Here is a 21,789-nt window from a genome sequence, read left to right as displayed (position 1 = left end):
ATGGAACCAAGACTGTGAGCCAGGCCTTCTCGTCCAACATCAGTGTCTAACCTCACGAATGCATTTCTGGAAGAATGGTCATAAATTCCCATAAACATACTCCTAAACCTTATGGAAAGCCTTCCCAGAAGAGTTGAAGCTGTTATAGCTGCAAAGGGTGAGCTGTTGTCATATTAAACCCTATGGATTAAGAATGGGATGTCACTTAAGTTCTTATGCGTGTAAAGGCAACATAATAGCATAATAACCTATAAATAACGATAACTTCCCCTTTTTTTAATTTCAGATAAGTAAATTATGAAGCAGTTTACATTGAATGAACTATACTTTTACAACTATACATAGCACTTGACTTGTTTAGTTCTGGGTCTCAGTGTTGTGTTATGACTGCAACTCGAGATGCTGAAAGAGCTGTCCTGGGACAAACTGGTGACCTCCTGCACCATTTCTCCCCGCGACACTCTCGAGGACAAATTAAATGAATGAATTAGGTTTATTGAAAAACTGCTATTAAGGTCTTCTACGTAATTATTGCAGACTACTACATGTCTTATAGTACAATCACAACTTCAGTTCTGTAGTAAATAACCTTTTGTTCATACAGGTCATAAATACACGTTATAGAAAACAGGCAACCAACCAGAAATGCTTCATTGCAATCAAGTACAATATACAGATAAAATCATCAAGATATTTTTTTTAAAGAGTCAAATTCAGATTAAAAGTTTTAGTTTTAGTATTTCTTTTCTTTCTTTTCTGTCTTTCTGCTAAATCTCTTGCTCTACTCTCCACCTCCAGTTGGTGGCGCTAACGGATCTTTACGATGGTTTTTCCAACCGTTATTAAAAAACAAACGAAGAAGAAGAAACAGCAACAGCAGCAACAGAAGAAGAAGAAGAAGAAGAAGAAGCAGAAGAAGAAGCTTGTCAAACAGAGGCTGTGTTTATCTAACGTCAGATGACATGAAGCCAGGTAGAGTAATATAATGTTAGATTTGAACACTTTAATAAGCGAATAACACAATAAACATCTGTTAGACGTGTGACACCTCGACCATAGCGATGCTTAACACACATATTGTTGACTAATACTAGTGAAGATGATACTTACTTTGGTTTTGGTTGGTTTAGTTGGGAAAAATTAATCACCAGAGCTTACATGTGCTTTGTCCTGGAGAGAATTTGGATTGAAGAACATTATATTTTTTATAGATAGATAGATAGATAGATAGGTGGCCAATCCATGTGTGAAAATGATGTCTCATGCTCCCTGAACCATTTCACAATCTGAGCCCCAGGGAAGAAAAAAATCCATTGATGGAATAACCTGGTCATTCAGTATATTCAGGTAGTCAGCTGACCTCATTCTTTGGACAACATAATGTTGCTGAACCTGGACCTGAGCAACTGCAGCAACCCCAGATCATAGCACTGCCTCCACAGGCTTGTACAGTAGACACTAGGCATGATGGGTGCATCACTTCATCTGCCTCTCTTCTTACCCTGATGCCCCCCATCACTCTGGAACAGGGTAAATCTGGACTCATCAGACCACATGACCTTCTTCCATTGCTCCAGAGTCCAATCTTTATGCTCCCTAGCAAATTGAAGCCTTTTTTTTCCAGTTATCCTCACTGATTAGTGGTTTTCTTAAGGCTACACACCTGTTCAGTCCCAATCCTTTGAGTTCCCTTCACATTGTACATGTTGAAATGTTCTTACTTTCACTATTAAACACAGCCCTGAGTTCTACTGTTGTTTTTCTTCCATTTAATTTCACAAAACGTTTAAGTGATCGCCAGTCACGATCAATCAGGATTCTTTCCTTGAAGACGATGGTTCCTCACTATCCTTCCAGTTTTTAATAATGCGTTGGACAGTTCTTAACCCAATTTTAGTAGTTTCTTCAATCTCCTTAGATGTTTTCTCTGCTTGATGCATGCCAATGATTTGACCCTTCTTAAACAGACTGACATCTTTCCATCTTTACCGTATATTCACGCTAACAAGGGAAGGTCGTCAAATGCATCTCAGATTGCCTCCAAATGTGCTCTGAGATCTGATCTTTTAAATTTCACCTCAGTGCGTCCTATGTGTGTTAACATCTGTACTTTTGAAGCTGTCTTACTGGCCAGGACGGATGGTAATATGAGGTCTGAACAGGGACACACACAGTCATGCAAAACTGTGAAACTGACAAAACAATCTATCTAAAAGTAAAGGAAGCAGAGATAAACAAAGGTCCCTGTAACTAAAGTGCTATTACATTCACATTTATTTCATAATGTGCTAAATTTGCTTTTTCTTTTGTAATAATCTGGAATATTTCCAAACCTTCAAAGTAAGACGCGGAGTTGCAGCAGATAATGAGCCAGTGTGCATGTTGGCACCAGGTTTGAACAGCTGATCCTGAACACAGTCACATCTCTAATTCTTAAAAAAGGGTTTTCATCTGTGTTTGTTTCAGGGTTCAGTCCCCGTGGCGATAGAGGCGGAGGACGAGGCGGCGGACGAGGTGGAGGGAGAGGAGGAGGAAGAGGAGGAGGATTTAACGACCGGGGAGGACGAGGAGGATTCAGAGGAGGAAGAGGTGAGATTATTGTCTTTAAAGACAAGTACATTTGTATAGTTTTAATCGTTTATTTACAGTAAATTATCTTATTAACACTGATAACTCTTTAATAAATAGTTTATAAACACTTCTAAATTATTAAAAAAAATCATTAATAAAGTATGAAAATATAATTATAAAACATGTTATAGAGATGTCTATGAATACCTGATGTCCATTAGTGCTTTATAAATGCTTCATATTGTGCAGTTATTATAGAGTGTTACCAAATTGTATATGTGGGAAAAAGTCCTAAATCAGATTTGGAATAAGATTATTGTTATTAGCTCCATCAAAATGTGTATGAAAATGTTTTTCAGGTGGGGGATTCAAGTCCCCTGAGGGAGGATTTCGGGGCAGAGGAGGTGGCAGAGGCAACGGCAGAGGGAGAGGAGGCCGAGGAGGAAGGGGATGCAGAGGAGGCAGAGGAGGCTTTGGAGGAGGGAAGAAGGTCTTGATTGAGCCGCACAGACATGAAGGTTTTTATTAATTCGGATTCAATCACGAAACTCTGTCGTTTTCTGGTTTGTTTCTTTCCTCTTCTAATATAGTACTGTAAACCCTAAAGCAAGCATGAATCTACATGAAGATAGACTGTAGAGAGAGCAACAAACTCAGAAAGTACAGAAAGTGCATTCTTTCTACGTTTTTATCTCTCTGTATACACCACACAAAACCTCTTCATCATTTTTAATTTACTGCAGTAGTGTGTCCATTAGACCCTGACTCATTGTGTCTGTGTGTGTGTGTCAGGAGTGTTTATCTGCCGAGGGAAGGAGGATGCCCTGGTGACCAAGAACATGGTGGTTGGAGAGTCTGTATACGGAGAAAAGAGGATCAGTGTGGAGGCGAGTGATGAGCTCTGCTTCACGGTGGCTAGACGGTCTGGATTACAGATGCTGACCGTGTCCATTTCGCATCGAAATCTGATCACAAGTAGCCAAATAGTATTTGTACCCCTCAGAATTTTTTACATTTCTGCATAAAAATGACTCAAAACTTCAGCGGACGTCCTGACTCTAGACAGAGAAAACACGTTCAGACAAATGAAACAGAAATATTACGCTCTTGTGTTTGTGTATTCAGGAAAATTAGCCAATATTACATATCTGTGAGGTGCAAAAGTAAGTGCACGTACATGAAGGCTCTTAAAGAGTACTGCGGGACCTAAACGCAAGGACCTGCGCACATAGCCGACGCCAGTGCGAGACATTTATACGGCGTTAGGGTCTGCGTTATCGCCGTAGCCTCTGCGTCAACTTTCTCTTTCTTTCTAAATTCTTCATTTTCATGTAGAAAATCAAAGTCAGTGAATTTACCATATTTGGTTCATCGCCGTTAAGTTGTAAACAAATATAAACATGTATTTTAAACCATTAGAACATAAGTGTTGATTCAGGCACTTGTCAGCATACACATTATCACATTAGACAACATTAGGACACTTCTTCTTCGTGGTACCTAATAAAGCAGTTTATGCTCAGTGTTCATGCAGAGGTGGACCTTGTAGACCACATTTGACCCTGATTTAGTCTAAGAATGTTACCGGCTGCGTGAAAACCACATACTTCTAAACCTCACCGAGAGACACAGGGGATGTAATTTAAAATGAGTACCACATATGGTTTCTCGCCCTATGAACGTTTAAGCGATTATCGCAGTTCTCATTCTTACACGATATAATCCTGTCACTTTTTCTTGTGTCGAGTTTTACGACTTTGGGCGTCGCCACACATGTGTTCATATATTAACATCCCTTTTCGTTAGGAAGGAGACACTAAGATTGAATACAGAGCCTGGAACCCGTTCCGCTCTAAGCTGGCAGCAGCCATTTTAGGAGGGGTAGACCAGATCCATATCAAGCCCGGAGCCAAGGTGATGTACCTGGGAGCTGCCTCTGGCACCACAGTGTCCCACGTTTCTGACATCGTCGGGCCGGTGAGTACTGCACAGTCTGTGGTTCTCAGAGTTTGACTGTTTCCTTCTATCATACATGTACAGATGTTTGGAAATGTGGCAAATAAATTAAGTTATTGTCAAAGCAAACATACCAAACAGTCAAGTGCAGGTTCCATGTGTGGTCCATATTCCATTATATGTTTAGAATTTGCTGCGGGCCAATTAAAAATGGATCACGTCCCATAGTTTTGGACATCCCTGCTGAAGCTTTATTCAACAACACAAACGGCCCAGCCTCTCAGAAGTACACTGATGTTAATAAGTAAAATACTTCAGTGTAATTTGTTTAAAGTGACTCTTTTATTTGAGAGGTTGTGTCGAAGTAAACCTCTGCGTCCTGTGTTGCAGGAGGGGCTGGTCTACGCTGTGGAGTTTTCCCACCGATCGGGCCGAGACCTTCTCAACGTGGCAAAGAAACGCACAAACATCATCCCGATCATTGAAGACGCTCGGCACCCTCACAAATACAGAATGCTCGTTGGTAGGTATAGTGCTGATAAATTAAACACAACAAATAGACTGATACTTGTTTGTCCTGCAGCAGTCAAAAACATGGCCATATTAGAATGTAATATGTCATGCTCTGTAGACATCACGTGTCTTGTCATCATCGTACAGTATATGTAGCACAGTGGGACTGGGAGAAACCGTATTTCACACCTCTGTATGTTTTAATAAAGTTGTTCCAGTGCTGCTAGAGTCTCTACCTTCCCACATAACGTGCAAACAAATAGGTTTTTTTAATTCATTAATGGCCTGTCCTTCTCCAGGCATGGTGGACGTGATATTTGCTGATGTTGCCCAGCCTGACCAGACCAGGATTGTTGCTTTGAACGCCCACAACTTCCTGAAGAACGGTGGACACTTTGTCATCTCCATCAAGGTACACTGATGGAGTTTACTCAGTTAACAGCTACAAGGACCCAGATCACTTTCAAATGTGGGTGCATTTACACCTGTACTTTAAGCTAATTCTGACAATTTGGAGTTAGAGGGGCTTTAGGGCACTGGACCGATTGTCTATGGAGTAAAACCAGACCGCTGCTTTCATGTAGAGGTCTTTGTTTTCATGAGGAAGTTTCTCAGCTGCATGAACGTTTCTTTTCTCCTAAGGCTAACTGTATAGACTCAACAGCAGCTCCAGAAGCAGTGTTTGCTTCAGAAGTGAAGAAGATGAGTGCTGAGAATATGAAACCAAAGGAACAGCTTACACTGGAGCCCTATGAGAGAGACCATGCTGTGGTGGTGGGCATCTACAGGTAAACCCACATCATTTAGGTTCAATCCATCCTGTATATACACCAATCAGGCATAACATTATGACCACTGAGAAGGAGGAAGGAAGTGACAGGAAAACATTGACAATCTTGTGACAATTCGATGTTCTGCTGGGAAACTTTTGAACCTGGCATTCATTCATGTGGATATTACTTAGACATGTAGCACTCACCCAGACCAGACCAGGTTACTATTTATCCTCTAGAGGTTTTACGTGGGTTCTGGAGCCAATAGAATCTCAAATCAACAATTATTGCTACTGTAAATCTTAACTAATAAATGCATTTGCTTCTGACTTGCAGCCATTGGAGTTTTTTTTTGTTTTCATATTTCAATCATCTGACATGGTGGTAATTTAAACAGGAAAGTGCAAAAAGTGTTCCTGTTGCTACGTGCTTTCTTGACCCACATTATAATGTCAGCTCTTGTAGTGACTGTGTTAAACAGCTCCATCTGATGGACAGTTTAAAAGTTACCCCTTCACTCAATGTGATGTTAGGGACACATAACCTGTCCTGTTGGTGTTGACTGTTTATAATCGCTCCTTTTTATGATAAATAAATCATAATTTGCAATATGTGATTATTAGCCATCTGCTCGGACGGCTAATAATCACATATTGCAAATTGAGTGAGTGGCTGCTTATAAATGTGTTTTGCATAATCTTGGAATTTGTTTCCCCACTTTTTAGCTTCTGTTATAGTAGTTATATATTATAGTATCTGATTGAGCCTGGTAGTGCCAGATTGTATAAACCCCAGTTAATTATTACAGAAGAAACTAGAAATAAAGTCAGGAGTTTAGTCATCATGATAAATGATGCTTCAGTACAGATATAGTGACTGTTTTCTTTTTTTAACATATTGTATTAACCATATTTATTTTTCTGTCTTTCCTCAGACCTCCACCAAAACAGAAGAAATGAAGTGTGGAAGAAGGCTCAGGCCAACTATTTTAAATTTTAATTTTGAGTTTTTGGACTTTATACTAGCTTTTGTCTTTCTGCAGGTTTCCTCCACAGTGTGACAGAATGACTAGCATTCAGACTGATAGGCTTGATCATAGTTTATTACGCTGTTTCAACATAATGTATATATACATATATATATATATATTTGTATGTATATGTCAGCGCATTCAGAAAGTATTCAGACCCCCTTCACCTTCTTCACGTCTGTTATGTTGCAGCCTGATGCTACAATTGTTAGCTGTCGAATTGTTGTTGTGTAATTTCTACCAAAAGTGCTTCAACTAAGTGCTGAGTAAAGAATATTTATTTCTGAATACTTATTTCAGTTTTTCCTTTTTAATAACTTTGCAGAAATTTCTAATTTCTAATTCTAAATTTTTTTATTTTGTCATTATGAGGTAATGACTGTAGATTAATGTGAAAGCATCAGGCTGCAACATAACAAAAGTAAAAAAAAAAATCATCTTCTGTAACTGCTTGTCCTATGAAGGGTCACAGGGGGGCTGGAGCCTATCCCAGCTGTCATCGGGTCTGAGGTGGGGTACACACTGGACAGGTCTCCAGTCTATCGCAGGGCTAACACAGACAGACAGACAGACAGACAACCATTCACACTCACACCTTTGGCCAATTTAGAATCACCAATGAACCTAACCAGCATGTCTTTGGACGGTGGGAGGAAGCTGGAGTACCTGGAGAGAACCCACGCAGACACAGGGAGAACATGCAAACTCCTGTGTATGTACAGTGCCGCTTAAAAGTATTTATACCCATCAGAATCCTCTACATTTCTGCATAGATTTAAATCAAACCTTCAACTGATTTGCACACAAGTCCTGACCATAGACCCAATCAAACTAATCATTTATTTATTCTAGAAACTTATTTCAGTATATGGTGTCAACTAAACGTTTCCGGTAACTGCTGATCAGTCACCTACAGCGGCCTGGAGGAATTTTAGCCCATTCATCAGACCAGAACCACTTCAGATCTGTTTGTATCTGACTCTTTTTTATTTTTTATTTTAATGAAATACGTTTTTCCTTCAGTTTTCGTTCCTGTGTTCGATATCTGGACGCTTCGGGAATCCAGATAAGACAGCTCATATCCGAAATATACAGCCCACACTGAGTGTTTTTATTTAGTGTACGTTATCAGTCAGAATAATTTACCGTCAATAAATGAGGAAGCTCATGCGAAGAAGGAACCCATCTAACACCGATCTGTTTAGTGGTTATCTGGTAAACTGACCCGGTGTGTGCAGACAAATTTAGACGGTGCCTCTTTCTCTCTTCACTTGTAATTTGAAACCGTATCGTTTAACTTCGTCATGATTGTACATAGCAGAATGATTATACAGTTTAGAGTAATTTATTCTAAAACCAGTTCATATGAATTCGTTCACATAAACTGGATATTTTGTTTTAATGAAATGATGCTTGTTCGTGACCGGTTAGAATTTGACAAATATTTATTATGCTCTTTTATTCTGTCTGTGAATGGGATTGTTTGCAAGTCTATGTTTGTATTTTATTTTATTCTTCTTAAAAGCACCGCCATGATGGGTATCTTGCAATTTCTGTTTTCTGATTTGTAATTCTTCTGTATGCACCAGTAAGAATCAACAAAGCCATGTATGCCTGTATATTTATTCAATATATTTCATTCCACTTTTAGCTGCATACAAAATAAATATATGAATACAACACACAGTGAACGCAGTGGCCACTTATTTTATGACATGCCCATGTTATTTTCAAGCAATTACATGAAATCAAGCCATATTTCTGATCTAAAAGCTTTTGAAAATGGCTCAAATTTGACCCAAGAACAATAAGAAGGTTAAACTTCATTGCATTCTCCTGTGAGACCAGATTGGATGTGTACAGAGGTGAGTGCTGGACCCGCAGTCTACGGAGGACATCCTGCACATGGTGCAGAAATGATCTGCTCTGAAAAGAAAACAACCAAGACTTAGACAAGTCAAGTTGAAGTTTATTTCTGTAGCACATTTAAAATCAACCGCAGTTGACGAAAGTGCTGTACAAGTAGTACACATATAAATAAATCCACAATCCCCATTAACATTAAAGCAATAAATATCAAATAAAACAGAGTAAAATAAACCATGTTCGCACAATAAAAGTCAAGATATGCTCAACCTGGACTGAAGGCCAGCGAGAAAAAAACTTCTATTTTATCTCTTCTATTCATATACAGATAGATACTTTATTTAATTTTATTTCTGTTTCCATAAATGCGGAAAAAAACGTTAAGTATTAAACTGTTTTGGAGCCCAAACAGAAGATACCGTGTAAACTACTTTCGGGTATTTATTTTTTTATTTTTTTATTTTTATTTTTTTGTATTTATTTTAAAATAATTACACAACCCCGTCTTCACTTAAAGACATTTTTTTATTTTTAAATAAAATAAAAACTCCGAGGGGTTTGCGTGACCGTGCGTGGTGGACATGTTTTGGCAGCCATTTTGTAGGAAGCGTCTCGGGAACGCGCTGGGCCATACTTGCCTGGCGTCGGGAGTGCGCTCTCAGTGCAGCCCCTCGCCTTTGACCGATATTAACATCACAGAGGGGCTGGCCAGCACACAGCTAGCGGTAGCGGTGTCCTGCTAAACTGCATTTTTACCCCTCATAGCGTCTGCAGGATCGGTATATCGGCTGGCCATTGCCGCCTAGTTACCTGCAGTTTGCCGACTGTCTTCCTTCAAATTCCAATGGCAGTGTCTTATTAGTCATATTAGCAAGCTAGCTACTAGCTAGCTAGCTAATGTTAGCTTCTTACCTTTGCATTAATTAAACATCTGACGGGTCACTTTTGCCAGCTGCCCGACGCAGCAGTTCTAATGTGATCTGCATCCTAGAATACATCTCGATAAACTCAATCTGTTTGCTCAACAGAAGGGGGAAAAAAAAGACTTGAATTCAAGGTGTCCGTGGTTGAGGCGGGGGGCTGCCCACCTCCCCTTAGGCACGGCTATCCGTGCTGCGCCGGCAATCAGTCCCCCCATCGACAACACGCTACCTGATCTCCGGAGAATAGAGAACACCGCAATTTTTTTTTTTTTTCTTCTCTGGAAACTAATCGCCCCGGATTTTTTTTTTTTTTTTATCGGCAAATAAATTCTACATTACATTATTGGGGGATTTCTGCCGTGGAAGAGGGACGACTGACCCGGGGGAGGGGGCTCGGTTCGTGTGGACTAAGGGAGATGGGGTTTCCGAACATGGCTGCTGTGCGGAACTTGGCTCGACACACCACCTGAGGTAAGACATCGCTGGCCGGCAATTTGCTTTTATTTGTGCAATTAGCAAGACTCGGCGGATGTCTGTGATGTACATGCTAAGAGGCTTGACTGTCCATCAGCGGTAACGGTGCTGGGTAGCAGGATGTTATCCGTTCTCCGCGTTTCGCCCCTTGCCACCCGGCCTCTTGTCACCGTTCTTCTGCCGGTCATCCTTCTGGCTAGTGCTGCAAGAGACGGGCTTTGATTGGAAAAAACTGCAAAATAAAACAACACGACACGGTTAATGTCGGTGTTGCACAGCGGGATATATTGAACAATTAAGGCTCGGCTCTTGTAGCTCGTTAGCTGAGACGTGCACCATGACGATGGAGTCGTTATCCCGTTTTTAGCCATCCAAGGCTTCTTGCTACCCCCCTCCTGCCCTTCTAGCTTTACCTTGTGACCGAGCCGTTTCTGATTGCTAACCATCTGACGTGTGGACCAGGGTTTGGATTGCTTATAAGCCTGCTGATATTTGATTCCCACAGAGTGTTTGCATATAAGCAAATTTCGCCGTGACATTGCTACCTTGCTTTAAGTTAACGCACGACACCCAATGGAGAATGGGGATGGGGTAGGTAGGTAGGTAGGATGCCGGCGGATGGGAGATGAATGTGTGTTTTACACGATTGAGACGTGTTGATATCCTTTTATCCTTTTAGGAGAGGCGTTTTTTTTTTTTTTTTTAATCCTTGCTCGATGGCTTTAGTTTTCACAGCAGCCAGCCGTCAGCGTCAAAACTGTCCTCGGTGGACCTGCAGTGTTTCATCTGCCGTGGCAGCTAACTGTAGTCGTTACCTTAGCTACTGCATTAGCTCCATCAGCCCCCCTACCCTGCTACCCTGTCCTGGAGTAGAGGAGGGATGCAGGCACTCAGATGTCTTGGAGGTGGCTGAAGCAGTAAGCATCTGGAAGATTTTTTTTATATTTTCTTTCTGTCCTTGCACAACAGAAGATGTGTGAAACTTAACTAAGGAGGTTTTTCTTTTTTTTTTGGTGGACAGAGATGCTCGCCCAGACACACACACACACGTCCCATCCATCTGCCTTGCCTTCCATCTTGTTGGAAGTTCAGATTCCTGTTCATCTTGCAAGTCTTAAATTGAGCTTAAATTTGCCTCTTATATATTTTCATTCACTTTTTTTTTTTCCCCCCCTCACATGCGTGTTAGTTTCTGGGCGATATCGCAGCGTGAGTGAGCTGCACAGGTTTCGAGTGATATTGTTCGTGCTTTATTCTGTGTCAAACTAGCGCAAAACTGTCTTAATCAATAAATAAAGTCATTTAATGTAGAGAATCTCTGCACATTCGCACTCGGCATCGCAGCAGAACATCGTTAACCATGGTATCTGTTGTATCCAGACTTCCAGGCCTGTAAATGTAACCCTCCTATTGTCCTCCAGGTCAAATCTGACCCGCCTCGAATGTTTCAAGATCACATAATTTGATATAAATTGTGATCAGTTGATGTGACACAGATTTTAGGCTTTATAAATAGACAAAAAAAAAAAAAAATCTCATATCTTGTAAATTGTCGTGTCATAATGTGTATTGTGACATAATACTTTTCAGTAAAGCGTGTGGTTATGTATCGCCATGCACGCCAAGACTGAGAGACAGATCCACTACGGTACAGTAGTTTCAAAACTTTGTCAACATAGACTGATTCCAAAACTTACAAGGAAGTCTGGTGTCACTGATTTTTCTCTTTATCCTCTACTTGCTCTTTATTGTGCTGTTCCTCTCTCTAACGCCGTCTCTCCATTTTTTATGAAATAATGCTACTGTTGCTAAGCTGGCATGCCTTTTGCTTCAGCTGCCTCTGCAGAACTGTGTAATCCTGTTCATGTTGGTCCACTCGCTTACATATTCGTAACCCCTCTTAATATGTCTTCAACTGAAGAGCCTCATGCGCCCACGTGTCATCTGGAAATTTGGGGTTTGTGGCCGGAGCACTGTCACGTATAAATAAGTCCACGTTATGGAAAATATTGAGGTTTATTTGGACAAGCAAGAGCTAGATCCTGTTTATAACGATGTCTACAGATTATAAAAAACAAAAAGAAAAACAGAAAGAAAATTAGCTCAGCTATAACCATATGACCATTGACAGTTGAAGTGAATTTATCTTATTTTGTGGGATGTATTAGGCAGCAAGTGAACTTTTTGTTCTGGAAAGCAAAGTGAATGGTCAACTGACGAGGCATCAGAACACGGTGCATTGCAGTTTGTTGCTTATGGGGCTGCAAATGGGGGCCCTGTCTACTGCTGAATTTGTACAAGAGCATTAAAATTAAACCACGGAGCTGTTGGCAAAATGTTGTGGATGTCCAGGGGTATGCTGGTGGAGATGATGTGATGCTTGGGTCAATGTTGGGGCCTTGGATCTTGCCATTCATGTGGATGTTATTTTGACATGTGCCTCCTGCCTAAGCCTTGTTGTAGACGCTGCACACCCTTTCATGGACGCTGAAAGGATCTGCTGGTAATGTCTTGGTGCCAGATAACACAGCAATGAACACACGGGTTTAGTTTGTCAGCAAAATGAGCGACAATACTAGACAGGTGGTCATAATGGTATGGCAGATTGGTGTAAATGTTTTATTCTTATGTGGAAGCTCCAGTAATGAAACTGATATTGCTCTATGTCCTCCATTCAAAAGCATTTCAGTCTGCAAGATGTTTTAAGTGGTTTCTTGTGTGTGGTGTTCGTTTCAGCTGTTTAGTCAAAGAGAAAAACCAAACCTTAAACCATTTATAGCACCGAAGCTTCACAGTTGGTATGAGGTTCTTTCTCTGAAACCTTTTGGTCTGCGCCAAACATATTTACTGTTAGATGGGTCATACAATGCTATCTTAAATTCTTTGTCCCTGGCATCTCATTGTAAAAAGCCTGGGTCCTCATTTTTAACCGCGCACCTTAAAAACAATATGTTTCCACCTTTACTGACTCTCTGTGGTGGTAAACCACATTCAGCTCGTAAGCATCGTTGAGTTGTAAAAGATGAGGCAACTAAAATTGAAGTCTCTTTCAATATTTCATTAATGCTGTTGCACCATCACACTGTCCAACCCAGTGCTATGAATGAATATGAATTTTAGTCCTCCTCAATAAAGTTAATGTATCCGGCTGCGTGGTCTGGTGGTCTTTAGACCTGTTGACGTACACTCATCCCAAACCATCTGAACTGGGTTTAGGTATGTGATTGTGAAGGCCAGGGCTTCTGACAAAGCACTCCATCACTCTCCTTCTGTGTCAAATAGCCCTTACATAACCTGGAAGTGTGTTTGGGGTCATTGGCCTGTTGGAAAACAAATGATGGTCCCACTTAACACAAACCAGATGGGTTGGCATGTCTCTACAGATTGATGTGGTTAGTCATGCCAGTTAAATGTGCCTTGAACTTGAAATAAATCGCCAACATTGTCTCCAGCAAAGCACCCCAACACCATTGCACCTCCTCCTCCAAGGCAGTTGGAACCATAGTCACTACTTCTTCTTGTACTTCCTCAGTGGTGGCGTCTTTGCAGCAATTTGACAATGAAGGACTGATTCTGAAAATTCTCTTCTGAGCTCATCTTCTCATCTTTACGTTCAATAAAGATGCCGTTATGTGGATTAGAACTGGGCTATTCACTGTAGCCACCCAGCTTCTGCACGACACAAGTGATGGTGTCAACTTATTTATTAGTTTAATTACTTAAAAGCTGCAAGGATTAACTAATAACTTAAACAAGGGCTTTTGCCTCTTCTGGTGATTATTCATGATAGCTGTGTGTTTTTTCTCAAAGACAAAACTTGTATGTAGAGGATGTCATTTTAATAGGCTGACCATAAATCCAAAATGCTGTTGTGAAGTTGCTATAGAGATGATACCAGTCCTAGGGTAGCTCGTACCTTGGCTCAAGAAGCTCCAACATATGGCAGAAACCTGGGTTTGCCACTTCAGAAATGGGTTAGTCATCCTGTACGATAAACTCTGAAACCATCTCTGGAATATTTTTGACCTGACGCCATCACAAGCATTCAGTGTTTGCTGTTGTTTCGGTGCAGCCTGATTATAGTCGATGTATTCAGTCTCGTGATTTGTGTCTTTTTTTTGTAGGTGGTGAATCAAGTTTGTAAATCCAAAAGTAGCTGAAAACAAGGGCAACTTGTGAAGTTTGCAGGTGACATCGCTGTGGTTGGACTGGTCTGTGAACAGGCAGGAGGTGGAAGAACTTGCAGAGCGAACAGTTTCTGCATCAGTGTGGGAAGACTAAGGAGATAGTTGTGGACTTTAGCCCGAGAGGCCACTCCCTTTTTTCCCCACCTTATCGGAGGAACAGCAGCTGTGGAAATGGTGTCCTCCTTCAAATATCTGGGCATGCACATCTCCACCAACCTCACGTGGTCCACCAACACAAAAGTTCTTGCATTATTAAGAAGGCCCACCAATGGCTGTACTTTCTGAGGATGCTGAAGCAGGCAGACCTAAGTCCAGCTATTCTGACCTCCTCTTACTGGTCTATGGTAGAGAGTACATTTCCTGGAAATAAGTTTTGACCAGTTTTAATCCGCCCCCTGGAACATGGAAGAAATTGACTGATGTTCACGGGATCTCATGTGACACTGACTTGAAAGCATTGGCAAGATGTAAGATAAGATAAGATAATCCTTTATTTATCCCACAGTGGGCCAATGTCAAAGGTTTTCTTTGATTGTCCAGGTCTTTCTTTTCTTCTTAAGTTGTCTGCAACTGGTGCCACATGATGTTGGCATGTCCCAACAACCTATCAATGGCTTCTGAACTGGAGTGTTGAAGAAGTTGTTATTCTGCAAGAAAGCTGAAAGTCTTCGGGCTCCAATGGTGAAGAAAATCTTTGTTTCCATGTTCAGGAGGCTGACCTTATGGAACTGGTTTGAGTTTTGAGGAATTTTTGGGAATCTCTCTTCCCTTTCGCCATACCTTTTTGATTTGACTGTCTTTTTCAGTACCACCATTAACTTCCAAAGGTGGTGTTGGATGCTGAGGATGTTTAAGCAAGAGCTGTGATTGGTCCACAGTAGCGTGTTTCCACTTTAGTTTTTCCGGCTGCTCTGCAATTTACAAATTGATTGTTTTGGTTCAATAAAGTATCAGTAAAGTTAACTGAGGAGGTTTGGACATAACATTTGTTTGACTCGTGTTTTCAGTCGCCATTGTTGAAAGTGAAGCAAAAAGTAGGAACAAAAATGAACCCGACTGGCAAAAAAGACACAGCGCCGACTAGTGTTTGGGTGGCGTTGTTACAGAGCGAGCCAGACTGACAAGCGTACAAGTATAAATGGCTCACAGTGGCGTAGGTTAAATGCATAGGTTTTGGTGTCTATGTCCCACAGACGTATAAACTCCGCTTTAAGGGGACCCACTTTTCCTTGACAAAAAGTCTTTTGATGAACTCATAAGGCTGCTTGTAGGAAGTAGTCCCTGTTCACTCTTTCTTCTAATGTTTCTTCTTCAAGAACTGTGCTCTTCGCTGTGTCCCATAGACTGTAGGAAAATATGGACGACGCTTCTCCACTTCCTCCCAGTGGCCAAACTGAGGCTAGAATTCCAGGGATATGGGCGCCGCCATTTTGCAAGTTTGGAGCCAGAGTCTGAGCAGTACTGTCCGAGAGTGGAGTTGTCTTATCGATGACCTGGCCTTACTTCTGCTAGACCCACTCGTGTTTGCTTTGGTTAATACTGCAGTAAATAATCAAGTTAATAATGGATTATACACTGCATTTATGCCGTTTTCAAAAGCAAGCCCAATTAGGGATTCAGACTTTGTAAATGCTAACTACCGATGGCTGACCATCAGTCAACCACCAGTTGACTAGGTATTCATATTAATTTACTTACAACAAATTATTATAATTATTTTGACATTCCTACTCAGTGTCCTACTCTAACGTTCCTACGGGATGGCATAAGAGATATTGAGATATTGCCCTCTTTTTTCTTTTTTTCAGGATTTTGGATAAAGGATTTGAAGTTTTCTTTCATCCATATTCCCTTTTACTGTCTGCTGTGGCTTTATATATTGGTCAGGACTTCTCTAACCATTAGACTAACCAAACATGGCAACAGTTAGCTCACCACCAAGGACAATAAATTTTATTGTTACACATGCACTGACATTTCTGTGGTTTTGCCAGGAAAGCATCCACATTGTTTAATTTACAAACTTCTGTCTGACTGACTTCATTTTCCAGAGTAAAGTACTTCTACGCAGCAGACATGTTTAGTCAATTAGTGTCGTCTTCTTCGATTTATTTGAAGCTAGCCAACCACCATTAAGAGGAGTACGACATTTTGGATACTGATCCAATCCGATCATTTTAAAATTGCCTGGATCTGCCCTCATACCGACTGTGACACGCCTAATTGTGGCAGCTTCTCTTGTAGCTTTGTCCTCTGTCGTGCATTCACGTCTTGCATGTGGCACATAAAAGCAGATCAAAATAAGTTCCTCTCATGTGGAACTTTGTTGTAGTCAATAATTATGTTCATGGCAAACAGCTCTGTTTCTAATATGGTGTCGAAAACTGACTTTCAGAACCTGTGTTTGTTTGATAATGCTGTGTGTTTTCCCTGTCTAGCTGATGCATTTTACCATCTTTTCGCTGCAATGGACTGGTACCTTTCAACCGCTTTTGTATGTTGGGTATCAGTAGAGCACAAGTTATCAGTGGTGAGATCGAGAACAGATCAACAAACAACTTCATGCCGTCTGTTGGTCCGGTGAGCTGACCCTGGCATCAGAGCCGATTGGAGGGCACTTTCTCTTCAGTGCAGCTATCCTAGAGTAGCAGGACTCTTCTCCATTTCAGTTTATGAAAATGGACCGTTTTTTGTCATTGGACTTAACCCTGTAAAATTCAATAATACATCTAGGTGAAATGCACTACTGACTTCCCTTTTGTCTTCTGTTGTCCAGTTGCTCTTCAGTCTCCGTCTTTCACAGTCTTTCACAGTTTCAGTTACTTATCTTGCACCAAATTTATCTTTTACCATCTGATTGAAGCTATACTGTATGTCTGTCACTGTCCATTTGCTATCTACAAATGAAACGGAAATATACTTGTCTATTTGTTTACTCTGGAAAATGAGCCAATATTACATATCTGTGAGGTGCGAAAGTCAGTGCACATCTAGGATTAAGGTAATTTCAAGGTCAAATTAGAATCCATCTATTCAATAGTGTTTCCAACCAATGTAATAAAGCTCAGGTGTTGTTCTACGACGCATATTGTTAAAACAAAATCTCAGAAAAATCAGACACTGGAAAACGTTCCCGAAACCATCTCTGAAGAGTTTGGAACCAACAAATCCACAAATCAGATGGATTATGAACAAATGGAGGAGATTTAGGACAACAGTTACCCTCCACAGGAGTGGTCGCCCAACAGAGATGACTCCAGAACTAAGCAAGGTCCATAATAGTCAGAGAGGTCACAAAGGAACCCAGGGTAACTTCTAAGCAACTAAAGGCTCATGTCTGGGGATGAAAACAGCACTGCACTCCAGCATCAGAACATGATGGGGCCTTGTTGGGGCCTGTTTTGCTGCATCTGGACCAGAACCACATCATTTCATAGTTCATTCACAGTTTTGATGTCAATAGTATTAATGTAAAAAGTAATAAAAATATAGAGAAAACATTCAATGAGAACTTTTGACTAGTACTGCATGCACATGTGAAAATGAATAATCCTCCATTAAATCCTCTTTCATGACAGTTACAATGTTCAGATAGTGTTTAAGCCGTGAATGAAAGGTGGTCATTAAACTGTATGATTATTTGGAGGATTTAATTTATGATGCTGTAAAACTGTATTGAAGCTTGTAATGAAGCTAAGATTTACTGCGGGATTGTTGCAGTAGAATGCATTCACTAGTGTACCTAATGAACTGGCAAGTTAGTGTATAGACCTGATCACCACCCATTCACCGCCTTGTTTGCACTTTACTAGTATTCGCTGTCTATAATTTATTGGGTAAAAACACACAGGAAATTACCTAGTAGATTTCTCCGAACACATAGGTAATTGTATAGTCCTAGTCTTGTGTCAATTGGTAAAGGTGGAGCTCATTTACATGCTGGTAGCTTGTGAATCCAACCATGGGGTCAATACATTATGTTTTATTTAAATGTAATATTCTGGACAGTATTTGCCATTGTAATTGTTGAAATAATCATTTATATTTTCACAAAAAACAGTGTTTGTCCACTCCACAGTTGATAAGAGTTCACCATATATATGAAACATATTTTATATTATTGATGGTCTCATTCCTTATCCATTCTGCTATCCAGCCCCACGAGTCTTACAGTATATTGTATAGTAGCACTGTTGTAAATACTTAATTCTAAAATATGAAGTATGTTGTAAATGTAATAAAAATGAGAATGGTTTGGTTAAGTTTTCAATAATGCATATTTTATTATTTTAGTTGTAAATTACTTAGTAACGTCATCCGACAACGCCACGTAGGTTTGTAAGAGCCACAAAGCCATAGCAGGACACCATACAGTTCAACATTTGTGGAGAAAATCTATCAGATCCAGTGCAGTAGTCTTCACCATCGCCATGGTCTACTGTCCTTGCCTTGCTAACACTGGCTAGCAGCTAATAGCCAAGTCCATGGCCAACAAGCACGACCCTCTTCGGCAGTGACTGACATCTCCCAGTGCATTGGCCAGTGCCCTGTTTGCAGCTGTCCCACTGAATATTTCACATAACCAGTACATGTGCTAAATCACCAAGAACTGTACTTACACACCTGTACAAGAGCCAGCTCAGCTCCTTCTCAACCGGTGTCCAGTGGGCATCTTCCAGCAGAACTAGAACCAACATAGGAGCAGCAGCAGCAGCAGCATGTCCCTTTTGTCTGCTTGGTTTCCAGGTGCCCTGCCCCAGACTGAGGATTGGTTACTCAATCAGGTTAATTGTCCTGTCTCTTAAACCTTTAGTCCGGTAGGCTGCACACAGCGGCAGAAAGACGACTACAACACACAGCAACTCAAAGCAATCACAAAACCGAATAAGTTAAACTGCAATTCAGCTATAACACTCACAAGGCATGCTTACATTTGACTGATAAAGGCAACTGGACTTGTAGAGTTTCCTGAAGATGTTTTGTCATTAAATTATTTGACCTGATGAGTCTTTTTTTCCTTTGTGTATGAAATATGGTATGCAAAAACACCCAACTTTGCTTTCCAAAGAATAAAGCTGCTCATATACAGTAATATGATGTATGATATCACCAGTTTAGTGGTAATGAATTTGATTGGATTAGATTAGTCTTTATTGACTCCCTTAGGGGAGAAATTTGTCTTGGTCACATCAGCGTATCAAACAGATGTGTTAAAGTGATTGTACATTTTACATGAATATGTAAGAAATATTTTATTGTGGTTGAGTTAGAGTTAATTGTATATACTTTTGGGCAGCTTTATCTTCTGCGTAACATTCATTATTACAAGTTTATGTACTCACAAGGAGGTCAAAATTTGTCTACTGGTAATTAACCATTAAGCATGAACTGGTTTCATGAAAAATAATAAAATAAACCACGTACCCCTCCTTTTTGAATGGCAACGCTGTCGTATCCGCTGCTAATTTCAAGACATTCGTTGTCGCATGATAATTGAAAGAAGCTAAACCAAAGAAGGGGAGCGCAACTGAGAGAAGTTAAACATCCTGCACACTTTCCCATCATAAGCCTGCTGGCATCCCATTGCATGAAGTGTGCATTGAAGTCAGATATGATGTGTACCGTGTCTCACATGAATTGCGGCAATATTGTACAACCTCGCCCTTTTCTCCCAGTTTGAAAAAGGCCAGTTAACCCTTTGTGCCGGCTAACGCCCTCTACAGACAGCCACTTTGTCACCAGGCTTTTATTTTCATCAGTGACACAGGATGTTATAAGCCAGGGAGGGGACATTTGTTCGTATGTAACTATATAGTGTATACTCTAGTAGTGTATAAAGTGTGATATAGGACTGCCACAGTCCTGGCCGATCAGGAATGACACCGCTTTCACCGAATAGAGGACTTTTTTGCTGCTGTCCAGAAGACAAGCCAGTTTTAATATACAACATTGTGCTTTAAAATAATATCTGGTCAGTAATTGTAAATAAACATCACAGCCACAGTGATTGTAGCATGCAATCTCATATAAATTGAAATCAAGATGCTGTTAGAAAGCATCTTAATCGTGCAACAGCTTCTCAACGCTGAGGTAGGTGACCTGATATGTAGATTTGTTGAGTATTTGGTAGAAGAATAATGAGGTCATGAGGAGCTTATGTCATGGAGCTATAGTGCACGGCTAAAATAAAATATTGACTAGTTTTTTTGGTGAGGATTAGAGCCTGTCTCGAAGAGTTTCCTAGATGCAAACAGTTGTTGCGCCCTGTAATCAATAAGACGCTGCTTTAAATAAGGATCATATGTGCACGGCGGCACTGTCACGCATACTGGACATCATGACGTTTGGCAGCGTGATTGTAAAACCTCTTTTAAGCTCACTGACGCCGTAAACTAACTCTTAAGTTACAGCTATAAGTTGCATTTGTCCTTTTGCATTGGAGTCTTTGAGGCGTTTTGCTCTGCTTGTGTCATTGTTTTCTTTATTAACAAGAAATTGTTGCGGCTTCATGTGCAACTTTAAACTTTATAATTAAAATGAACTGCTTGAGTAAATCAAAAAACAAAAAAAATTAATATAAACTTGGTTACTTGGTTTCTGAGGTTAACCCATGTACCGTCAGCACCGCTCTCTCCAGTTTTAAGTTAGTCGTCTATTTTATTTCTTTTTTGCCTGTGTCATTCTTTCTCCGTCTTGTTTTTTTTGTCTCTATGGCACCGCCAAGTGCTGAGAAATAGAAGAGTATCTCCCAGTGTGAAGTGCCCCTCCACTCCTTTGCTGAAATCACCCTGCAGTAGCAGCATGGTAATTCTGTTCCTCTATCTTTCCTCTGCATCATGTTTACCTAGCAACAAGCATCACCCGCGGCTGGCCATCCCATTGGTCATTCGAAAACGCACCGGGGACCAATGGCAGGGCTGTTGCTATGGTACAGTGTATAGTTGCCGGGTGGAATTTTGCTGCAAGGCACGTGAGTCTCAAAGTCTGCTTGCCTCCTTGCGCTGCTGTTGTAATCTCTGCTGTCTAGTCCTTGGTACAGTTGAACGTAATTCAGTGGAAGTCCATGAAGGGAAATACTAAAGTGTATTAACTTATTCAGTAATCTAGCCAAAGCAGTATGTTAAACAATTTTTCTTTCTTTCCCTCTTTGTTGAAAAATCTATAAGCAGACAAACAGGACAGCTGATTCTAATGCTCCGAAGTGGTTATTTGAGTTTATAATGAGGTTTAGCACAAAAAGACCTTTTATAACATTAAATGTTTTATTTATTACATGCATATATTTGTTATTGCTAATTACAGGTGAATGTGGTGGTATTTATAAAGTAGGTCAATACTATCATATCATATTTTATGTTTTTAGTCCCACATGTTAATGCTATATACCTCAAAAACTACATTTTCTTTTGTAATTATTTTAACATTTTGCACTATACGACTGTCCCTTCATTGCTTGCACAAATACATGCATATAGTTCTTGTTCACCTATTATTCA

General features: G+C 40.4%; 2 protein-coding genes across 2 annotated transcripts in view; both read left to right on the top strand.

Annotated features, from left to right (window-relative positions):
• Positions 1 to 2,147: 2,147 nt before the first annotated feature.
• On the top strand, positions 2,148 to 7,105 carry fbl (fibrillarin; the record flags this gene model as incomplete). Its single annotated transcript, XM_084556438.1, has 9 exons — positions 2,148 to 2,152; positions 2,375 to 2,589; positions 2,931 to 3,089; positions 3,364 to 3,458; positions 4,378 to 4,548; positions 4,918 to 5,050; positions 5,340 to 5,452; positions 5,683 to 5,828; positions 6,748 to 7,105. 9 exons carry the CDS (start codon positions 2,148 to 2,150, stop codon positions 6,770 to 6,772), a joined length of 1,062 nt encoding a protein of 353 aa, XP_084412564.1. The 3' UTR covers positions 6,773 to 7,105.
• Positions 7,106 to 9,252: 2,147 nt separating this feature from the next.
• dyrk1b (dual-specificity tyrosine-(Y)-phosphorylation regulated kinase 1B) overlaps positions 9,253 to 21,789 on the top strand; it is a 39,455-nt gene continuing 26,918 nt past the window's right edge. The window contains exon 1 of the mRNA XM_084556894.1: positions 9,253 to 10,103. The gene's annotated coding sequence lies outside the window, so the exon portion shown is untranslated. The remainder of the gene's footprint in view (positions 10,104 to 21,789) is intronic.

Source organism: Chelon labrosus (assembly GCF_963514085.1).
Source record: "Chelon labrosus genome assembly, chromosome: 12".
Lineage (NCBI taxonomy): Eukaryota > Metazoa > Chordata > Actinopteri > Mugiliformes > Mugilidae > Chelon > Chelon labrosus.
The sequence above is the reverse complement of the archived record's forward strand: the minus strand, read 5'-3'. Positions and strand labels throughout refer to the sequence as shown.